Source organism: Bombyx mori, chromosome 10 (genome assembly GCF_030269925.1).
Source record: "Bombyx mori chromosome 10, ASM3026992v2".
Lineage (NCBI taxonomy): Eukaryota > Metazoa > Arthropoda > Insecta > Lepidoptera > Bombycidae > Bombyx > Bombyx mori.
The window spans coordinates 10,600,463-10,611,620 of record NC_085116.1 but is presented as its reverse complement, the minus strand read 5'-3'; the positions used below and the strand labels follow the sequence as shown (position 1 = coordinate 10,611,620).

At 36.1% G+C, this 11,158-nt stretch overlaps 1 protein-coding gene across 4 annotated transcripts in view; it reads left to right on the top strand.

Annotated features, from left to right (window-relative positions):
- Positions 1-1,336: 1,336 nt before the first annotated feature.
- LOC101735590 (BMP-binding endothelial regulator protein) overlaps positions 1,337-11,158 on the top strand; it is a 76,173-nt gene continuing 66,351 nt past the window's right edge. For 2 of the 4 annotated variants that reach the window (XR_009974078.1, XM_062670669.1), the window contains exon 1: positions 1,337-2,263. Coding sequence is in view for 1 of the 4 variants with exons in the window: in XM_062670669.1 (XP_062526653.1) it covers positions 2,231-2,263 (33 nt within the window). In the remaining 3 variants the exon portion in view is untranslated. Of the gene's footprint in view, positions 2,423-11,158 lie in introns of all 4 variants that reach the window. The other 2 variants (XR_009974080.1, XR_009974079.1) reach the window with 2 other exon arrangements.

Sequence of the window (11,158 nt, the reverse complement as noted above, 5' to 3'; positions counted from 1 at the left end):
CTATCAAATTCATGTGGCATAGAACCCCATAAAGTAAAAACATATACTGTTATTTATGTTTTTTTTATTTTATTGCTGAGATGTGTGGACGAGCTCACAGCCCACCTGGTGTTAAGTGGTTACTGGAGCCCATATACATATACAACGTACCTAAATGCGCCACACACCTTGAGATATAAGTTCTAAGGTCTCAGTATAGTTACAACGGCTGCCCCACCCTTCAAACCGAAACGCATTACTGCTTCACGGCAGAAATAGACGGGGCGGTGGTACCTACCCGTGCGGACTCAGAAGAGGTCCTACCACCAGTAAACGTGACGTATGTGACTATAATACGATGTAGATTTGTCCTTTAATTTAGAAGAAGAAAATTGACTATGTGGTCTCATCCTACAATGGCACCACACCACTCAATCGGTGGATATCATAAACAGCGACTAGAGGATTCACCGGAGAATGGGTACCATCGTTTTACTTGTATTCTGCGATTGCGTACCTAAGTTTACTGGTGGTACGGTACATTTCAAGACAGTTCGGGTGGTTATCACTACTATCGTAACGATTTATCCCACGAAGTAGTCATACGTACTGGTTTGATGATACAAACCTTATACAATACAATTGAGATTTCGACCACATGTCTCAGAATGGGTGGTAACGTCCTTATCGTGATGTCTATGGACTTTGGTAGCCACTTTGTATCTGGTAAGCCGTAGATACACACATAAAATAAATTGGCGAATTTTTTTTATTTTTTTTTTATTGCTTAGGTGTGTGGACGAGCTCACAGCCCACCTGGTATTAAGTGGTTACTGGAGCCCATAGACATCGACAACGTAAATGCGCCACCGACCTTGAATGTCATGATACATCCTACTGCCAGTAATTACGTAAATTAATAAACATTGAGGGTTTCATTGGTATTGCACGATGTCCCTTTATCGTGGGATGTATTCACTAACTAATACCCAGCAAAAACCCGGCGCCTTGCTCATTAAGCCCCGAATGCTTCAAAATGTGTCGGGATGATAATTGAAAACAGTCAAACACCTAAGACAGATTGCATATCAACTTTACTTGTAAATTTAGGCTGTTGACGCACTATCTTTATGTTGATTGGAATTGAATCAGCCGTTAAGAATGTGCGACTCATACCGGATTCTTATCTAATATTTATTGAAAAAAATAAATTGTATCAAGAATTGAAGTGCAAGCGTCACGGAGTTCAACATTCTGCCTTTGTTAGACAATAGATTGGATTAATCATAACATAGATATCATATCGTAGTTCCGTTGTAGACAAGGATGCGCACACTTGAATTTCTGCGAATTTCTTTGTAGTTAAGTTATTATTATGCTTAAGATTTAAATCTGCCTCAAATTAGAAGAATTGGCGTAATTTATACGTAAGGATTTTAGCGGAGTTTGGTAACCCGACCTGTCTCCTGCGAAGCTTTCATGTGTTCTAGTTTAAACCACTCATCATAATATGGGCCAAGAACTTGTTTTCTTATTGTTGAAGTAGACCCCGGCTTAAGTAGGCCCCTGAAATTGCTAATGTCCATGAACGATGGTGACTAATTTCATCAAGTGGGACGTATGCTCGTCTGCCCAGAATGGCAATTTGAGGGCAGTATACATTTTGAAGTCTGGTAATTTTAGATAATACACATAAATTTCAGATTATTGAAAATTTATTTCATTGTAAGTTACAAATTTTATTTCACCACTTAATTACGTTACTACGTTGCATTCTAGAAATTTTCAAATTGTCATTTGTATACATAACCTACCTGGCAGTGATAATAAGTAGCGATGCCTATTTTATTTGGTCATAAACTTATAGATAATTAATAAAACCCTGGCTTTGGAAATTCATTTTGTGCGAGTATCGGCTGAAGGATGCTGAAAAGTGAAAGAGATTGCATGCATGCGGGTTGGTTGTGATGTTGGTGGCGATGCAGGTTGTGGCGGTGGGCGCGCGGGAGGCTGGTCGGAACTGGTCCGGCGCACGCGCGGGGCATAGTCTCGCGGTCGGCCGGCAGCGACGCGCCATCGTCCACGGCTCGCCACTCAGTGCACGCGCTGCCTCGCCGACGCCCGCGCTAGCTTGCATGGCCGACCGTGTGCCCATCTCCACGCACCGACCCCGACAGATCGGAACGACATCGCATATACACTGACTGGCATCCCTCAAACGATTCCGTTTTCCCGACCGAAGTCAAACTCGATGGTTCCTAAATTTCGTAAACATTCCATGCACGTGAGTTTCGCTATATCCTTCTCTGTTTACATTTTTTAAAGGTGCTATTTTTTTTATTATTATTTTTTGTTTGTTTGTAAAACTTAAGTTCTTCGTTGTGCATCGCGAGTGTAGTTGATAATTTGACCGGCATTGGAGATCTACGATCTGAATTTAAAGGTGAGTAATTATTGTTTTATGACATTTTTTCTCCGATACATTTCAATATATTTTTATTCATAGTTTTTGTGTGTTATATTAGAAAGTTACTTGCATGGCAACCAAACAAGTTAAGGCTACATGCACGTACGTAGTAAATGCGCAAGTAAGTACTTAAGTTGAAGTAACCTCGTTAAGTTGGGTCAAGATAAAATAAAATTCGATTTAAAAAAATGATGCATCGGTAAGAATCTGAATAAGTTTCAAAACACATTCCACTATATATCCACAGCAACCTATATTGTACTTTAATACCCATAGACTTGTATGCAACGTAACGATGACGTAGCAACAGCTTTTACTACGGCAATAAGAAAACAAACCAGTAGGCGATGTTGTAAGTCTAATATCATACTCATTAGTTGCTTGAATTTTCGTATCTATCTTAAACACATACATATACAAATTTAAAAATCCAATCAACTAGTTTAAATATAATTTTAGTTCCGAAACGGTGTGATACAATAAAAACTAAATACTTATATATATGCTAGTTTATGAGTTTTTTTTAACTTATGATTTACAAGAAGTTTCTGTATATATTTCTTCCAATTCGTCATTCTGATATAGGTAGTCTTTTAAATTACTTACCGATTTTTGTAGTTGTCAGAATGCGTTCAACCTTCGTGTTCAGTTTGATAGTTTACTGAATAGTACTCGAACAGACGAATTTAATGAGCCCAAGCTTGGTGATTTTAATAGCTGTTCTAGACGGTCTATTATCTTACGCATATATCTTACGGGTAGCGTAAAAAGCTATTCCAGCTACGCCCGGACTGGTAGGTGAGCTCAAGGGCTCAACCTGAGAGAGTTTGCTAACACTAGCCCCGGCAAGAGCTGTGCTTCGCAGAATCTACCACCGGATCGGAATCGCGACCCACTGAGAAGATCCGGCAAGAAACTCAGCGGGCGAGACGGTCTAAACGCTGTCTATCATTACGGTCCATTATCAGCCTTCAAGCTTTATCAACAAAATTACACAAAGACGAATTTCATTATGTCGCAACAAATTGAATTAGAATTGAAGATTCTTTAAGTGAGTATTGGCAAACATACATAATACATGTATGTACCTATGTATCAACAAGCTCAAATGATTGATCCTTTAGTATGAAGCTAATTGGCCATATCTCAAAACGAACGTAAAATGTACAAAATGAGTAGTTACTTATCTACTACTGCTGTTGTTATTTTTGTTCTTGACAACAATTATAATCAAGCTATAACATAAAATAGGTTTTAAGGATGTGTGTTCGTTAATCTTCTCAAAAAATATTTTTTTGCTCAGATGGGTGGACGAGCTCACAGCCCACCTGGTATTAAGTGGTTACTGGAGTCCATAGAAATCTACAATGTAAATGCGCCACCCACCTTGAGATATAAGTTCTAAGGTCTCGATATAGTTACAACGGCTACCCCACCCTTCAAACCGAAACGAAATACTGCTTCACGGCAGAAATAGGCGAGGTGGTGGTACCTCACAGGAGGTCCTACCACCAGTAAAAAAAATTAAAAATGATTAGTAACTGACATAGACCAGCAGATTAATTCCCCTGCCATCTAATGCCAAGGGATGCTTTTAATTTGCGAAGCAATTTTTACTTAGCTTCATGAGCTTTATTTAAATGGAATGCTTAATGTAAAAGCTTGTTGTCTTCAATAGGATCATAATTATTATGTATTATTATTGATTTAGACACATTTTGACATACTTATTTGGAGCTTGATATACGATAAATACTTCAGTTAAATTTCTCAAAGTGGGTGGCGGTATTCACAATGTCTACGAGATGCAGTAATCACTTAACAGCGGATGGCTCGTGAGCTCGTTCACTTATCTATACTTCTATACTAAAATTATAAAGAGGAAAGATTTGTTTGTTTGTTTGTATTGAATAGGCTCCGAAACTACTGAACCGATTTGAAAAATTCTTTTACTGTTTGGAAGCTACACTATTCCCGAGTGACATAAGCTATAATCTTTTTTGAGAAAAAATAGGGATCCTTACTAAAATTCCAATAATGTAACTCAAGGTGTAAAAAAAATACCTAAAATATTGTTTACATCGCGTGACCTGCGAAAACTACTGATGGTAGAATAAAATAATGTACTACGACTTTGTAGAACACATTATTATTTACAAAAAATGTCACGACAGCATATGTCTAACTATTATAGTTATGCCGCAATAAGTGTTCTTTTATTTAAAAAAATAAAACAACGTCAAATATCGTTAAAATTTTTGTTAAAGACCTGAGCGGAGCCGGAGCGGGCCGCTAGTCTATGCAATAAAAGGCGTAAGAAATTTTAATGAGAATTAGTATGTTAGTTAAAACGTTGTGTAAGACCTTAGCAAAAACATTATAAACACCTGTACATGTGTTTTATGCAACTTAAAAGGAAGAAAACTGTAGTCTGTAATTGTAGTATGCAAATTGTAGTCGTCTTGGCTTAAAGGATAAGACATCCGGTGAACTCGTATCGAGGGATGTGCCTATGCCGGTGTTCAAATCCCGCATGCAGGTACCAATTTTTCTAATGAATTACGAACACAACTCATACTTACAAACGACTTACACAATGAAAGAATAATAAGGTGTGTTTAAAATGTAACCCGAAAAAAAAAACAATTTTATTACTGGTGGTAGGGCGCCTTGTGAACTCATAAGCGAAGCAGTAATACGTTCTGCTTCCGCTTTATCTAAGAAATAAATAGATGTAGATAAAGAGATAGAATAAGAAATAAAAAGATGTGAAGATCTTTGTGTAAAACATAAAAGTGTTTATAAATGGAAAAACAACGTTCCGTCAGAAAACAACAAACAATCGGTAAAATTCATGATTTTTACATTAATTAAAGTACATTTATAACACAGAAATTTGGAATTCATCGCTGAATTTTCTGACAACAACCTATTTTGATTTATTGTTGTCTATGATATGTCTATATACATCGATCTATGAGACTGTAGTAGCAATAGATTTATTTAAATTCAATATTACTTCACCGCTTACTTAAGTGAACTTTTTTTTTATTGCTTAGATGTGTGGACGAGCTCACAGCCCGCCTGGTGTTAAGTGGTTACTGGAGCCCATAGACATCCACAACGTAAATGCGCCACCCACCTTGAGATATAAGTTCTAAGGTCTCAAGTATAGTTCCACCGGCTGCCCCGCCCTTCAAACCGAAACGCATTACTGCTTCACGGCAGAAATAGGCGGGGTGGTGGTACCTACCCGTCCGGACTCACAAGAGGTCCTACAACCAGTACCATAACTTAACTATTGTTTTCATAATACCCTATAAAATTACATTCTCGTCTGTGCGTAAACGTTAAAACAAAGCTGAAGGAGAAATAAAATCTGTAACCGGTGACTCATCGATTCATTAACTGCAAGCGTGACAGACAAGTGGGACGTAAACCGTTTTAATTTATATTCGCCTGAAACTAGTCCCTATGACTGTAACCACATGTTTCATCATTTCAGCGAAAGATATTGTGAGTCAGCAATCCGCTAGACAGGCATTTCCCCTCTTACTCATAATAGGAGCTATTAGTGTGTTAATAATTGTAATAAATAGCTTTTGTCTGCAATTTACTCGATAAACAAACCTTCAACGTTTTTTAATGGCTGAAACTGAATTAAAAATGATTTAGGCGGAAAAGTTTTGTATATCGAAAAAAAAAAAATGAATATAAAATATATATAAAAATGAATTGTTGTTTGTTAGTCTCCGATTTGGCTAATTTTGGTCTTGAATTATTTGTCGAAGTCCAGAGAAGGTTTAAAAGGTAGATAAATATGAAAATGCTCGGAATTAAATAAAAATAACAATTTTGTTTTTCCTTTGATGTGTCCCCCGTCGGACGGATTCCTTTTGTTTGTTTTAAGTTTATTTTATACAAAAGTTTAGGTCTTTTATTTATCGATTGAGGCACTACGAAGTCTGCCGTGTCTGCTAGTAACTGATATAAACCAGGGGCACTTTTGTTTTATATGTTTTTTAAAAAGCCAATAAGTTTAGTTGTTAAAAAATATGAATATTTATGTTTAATAACGTTTAGGTTGTAAATACAAATTATGAGTAATATGTCGATCCTTAAGCTAGGAACAAGCTTAATAATAATAGCGTGTACTGAACGAAGGCTTTAGTAGCTATTGTGTTCCCGTACGTGTGCTCGCCGTGCTTTACCGCATACATATGTATTAGCAACTTATCTTATATAGCAATCGTAGTCTAGACCGCCACGTTCTTTAGGAGTGTAGATGAATTTCTTAAGGACATTGAATTTTCGTACATAGACTTCCTTTCAATGAGTTTTTTTTATTGCTTAGATGTGTGGACGAGCTCACAGCCCACCTGGTGTTAAGTGGTTACGAGAGCCCATAGACATCTACAACGTAAATGCGCCACCCACCTTGATATACAAGTTCTAAGGTCTCAAGTATAGTTACAACGGCTGCTCACCCTTCAAACCGAAACGCATTAGTGCTTCACGGCAGAAATAGGCAGGGTGGTGGTACCCACCCGCGCGGACTCACAAGAGGTCCTGCCACCAGTAATTACGCAAATTATAATTTTGCGGGTTTCATTTTTGTTACACGATGTTATTCCTTCACCGTGGAAGTCAATCGTGAACATTTTTTGAGTTCGTATTTCATTAGAAAAATTGGTACCCGCCTGCGGGATTCGAACACCGGTGCATCGCTTCATCACGAATGCACCGGACGTCTTATCTTTTAGGCCACGACGACTTAATTGAGTAAAGATTGTGGGATTATCACATTTAAGTAACTACGAATTTTCTTACGTCATTTAAAGAACTAGAATCAGTGTTGTATAATTTGTTAGTGAGGAGAGTTTGAAGAGTTCGCATTTAGTAGAAATCTATTCACCATTTTAATCGGTAATTGCATGAAATTAACTCGAATGCAGTTTTAAATAGTCACAATTTCGACAATTAACATAAAACGATTTGCCATTTTCTTTAGGCAAAGATTATTTCCAACACAATCAAAACGAAATATTCTTTATCAGGCAAGACGTCATAAAATACTTTGTGTATAGACTACGGAATGTGCGAAATTATTTTGCAATCTACGTAATCATTGGAAGAATTTGAATTATCGGCTTCTAACGGCAACACGGTACAGAGGACTCTTTTAATTAATACTAGATGATGACCGAGCTTTGCTAGGTTTTTTTTTTGATAACGCCATCTTGTTGTGTCTTTGAAGCGGTTAGTTGCCCTCAATTAAGAAAAATAGTATTATTATTCGCCAATAGATGTCGGGAAGAGTTGATTATTGAAAACACGAATAAAACAACATTTTCTGAAAATAAATCGTAGCTAGATCGATTTATCGCCCCCGAAATCCCCTGTATACTAAATTTTATGAAAATCGTTGGGGCCGTTTCCGAGATTCAGATTATATATATATATATATACATATACAAGAATTGCTCGTTTAAAGATATAAGATAAAAAATATCGTATCTTAATTGCTTTGTATTATCATTACATTCCATTGCTATGCTAAGCCAGTTTTAAGCCAATGTTACTATTGTTTGATAGTTTGTGATAAGCGAACTTGTTTAATAAGAACAAGTAAAATAAATATTAGAGATTTAATGAAGAAAAATTTTATTCCACAGATATGTATAATACATTACTACATAACTTACCTAATTCATAACATACTATAATACATCATGGAATATCGAAAAATTGAAGTGCCTAATATTTATTAAATTGTTTGAATAACGTAAATGGTAAAGAGAAAACAACTGTAGCTTTTGGTATTGAAACGAAACTAAACTTATAATAAATTTCATTGTAATGAGAGACAGAAAATTTGAGGCATCACGTGATCGAAATGGACGATAGAAAATTTTTTATTTTTTTTATTTTTATATAATCAATGCTGTTTTTTTTTCTGGTCAAGATTTCATGTTACGATTTGATCTCGGGTTAATTTCAATAAACAAACTTTGACATTAGAGTTTTTATTAATACGCTTTTATTTTTTAATTCTAACTAAATTTCTAATTCTTAAATTCTCTTTAATTAGACTCGCGTCTACCACTTGTGATGACGTTACTGTAGTCAGTAGACATCACAACGTGTTTTTTTTTTATTGCTTAGATGAGTGGACGAGCTCACAGCCCACCTGGTGTTAAGTGGTTACTGGAGCCCATAGACATCTACAACGTAAATGCGCCTCCCACCTTGAGTTATAAGTCCTAAGGTCTCAAGTATAGTTACAACGGCTGCCCCACCCTTCAAACCGAAATGCATTACTGCTTCACGGCAGAAATAGGCAGGGTGGTGGTACCTACCCACGCGGACTCACAAGAAGTCCTACCACCAGTAATGTATGTAATATGTCATTACCCGACTTGAGATAGGAGGTGAAACTAGAAGTTTTTTAAAATTTCGCGGCTATAAACATAAAAAAATACATTTATAGAGAACTCATTGGAAGTAAATAAATAAATAAATAAATAAATTATCACACGATGTTCTTACTTGATCATCACGATGTCGTTACGAATAGATGCAATTTAGATATTCGACTATAAAAATAAAAAATTTAAATCTGGGACGCGATTTGTGAATAAAGTCACGGCCCATCTTGTGGTAAGTAGTTAAGGGATAGGCACAAATAGGCAGAATGATACCCCATTACCCGTTAGGTTACAGTCGCTTCAAAAGTTATATGAAATGAAGCATACTTAATTCAAGTGATAAATAAAGATGTCGTTAAGTGGACCTGTGCTTAATTACTGACATGTCCGATACAATGTTGCAGTCGTGAAAGTTTTGGCCAAGTGTATTAATTAATTTCTTTCATTAAACAACGCGTAATCTAAATGAAACACTTAATTAGGATGTTTCTCGGTACTCATTCATTTATTTTAATTAGAACTTGAATGAATTGCTGGCAATCCCCTTATCAGTCACAACACACAGCAGCGTTTGAAACCGATCTGTTTATTCAATACCTACACGTTATTTATGTACGCCTCGTTTGTTGTATCGAATAAAAATACAGCGATTCCTTTGAAGTCTCCGCGGATACGGATTTGTATATCTTCCGTTAATTTCAGATTCTAGAAATTACTTCCTTCAATGTTCCCGTTGATTGTATTTTCTAAGAATACCTAGTCAATTTGTAAATACACATTCGTTAAACATAATTTTAATAAAATTCTTAGTAATTCACTGATATTGTAATATGTATATACAACAATATTTTATTTGTAGCTTTCCTGGTAATTACGCATAGTCCATGTAGACCGTAATAACATTATTTAAATACTACGTGTTTGGTTTGATATTAACAGCTTATACATTAATACAGTAATTAATTAATTTAAATATTTAGTCTAATAATAATTTATTTAATAATGCGCTAGTTTTTTAAATTCGAAAGTAGGCAAAACGGTATCATTCGGCAATCACAAGTTTTTTTTAACTTCACTTGATATAAAAAAATACGTTTACACGTGCCCAGCTTCTGAAATCGATATTCGATAATAATCGATATTCAAGCGATAGCAACTAGATTTTAATCAACAATTAGATTTTTGAACATGTAGCTCATGGCATACAAGCACGTTATTCCACGCACGTGTTTACATTGTTTGCTAGTTTAACAATTAGATAAAAGAGTTGTGCGTGTAAAACCTCACAATGTGTGCAGCGACATCGGCGGCACGGCCAACAAGCGATTGTGGGTCTTAATTCATGGCAGTTACAGAATACTGTCGGTGTTTTGCAAATGTAAAAAGTGTTGGTTTTTGGTTGTTGGCGACAATCAGGCTGCGTGGGCACTATCGGAGCAGCGAGGTCGCGCCGCTCACCCCACTATCGCGCTCGCGCCTCATTAACTCTATTAATAATTCATCTCGTATCTCACCCTATTGTTCTACGAGATTATTTTCCACTCATTCAATAGATTAACGAACGAACACCGTTGTACTTTACGAGTTAAATATGTTTTTTTTTAATTTTGATCGAACTCAATCGAACCTACGACCGATATGATAGTAACTGGTCATCGTTATTCACATTGGTAAAGTAAGGGGCATATAATACATAGGTATAAGCCGCAGTCTACTGGTAGGCATTGTTCGAACTATTCGAACATCGTTCTGTGTTCGAGTTTTGCAAGACAGATGATTTATTAATGTTTTTGGAGTTAAATAAAAAAAAAAAAACATTTAAATGTTATATCATCGAGCTGTAAAACCGGCCGTTTTCAAAGTTGTCCATATTAAAATTCAAGATTCAATATTGTCAAAGCATATTCAATCTAGAATTTAAATATATTTGGCGACCTGGCGGCCGATCTGATTGTATTTACGGGGAACTATAACTTGGGCACTGCCTATCGTAAAGTACTTTCTATAAACTTCAATTGAAGAGAGACACAGCGTAAAGCTGAGTCGACACCACATCTTTTATCAAAAGTCATACTTGATCCTTATCTGTGGAATAATTTTATTCTGTTTGTATTAAGCTTATGATTTCTCCCATTTCAAGACCAATACAGAAGGGAAAAATGTTTCGAAATGTCTACATGGTATGTATTTATAACTGGATATAAGCTGGAGGTTGAAGTCTGCGGTTAAGAGGCAGTCCAGTTTTGCTTATTCTAAATATCACCGATCAGCAGTCGAGTTGATA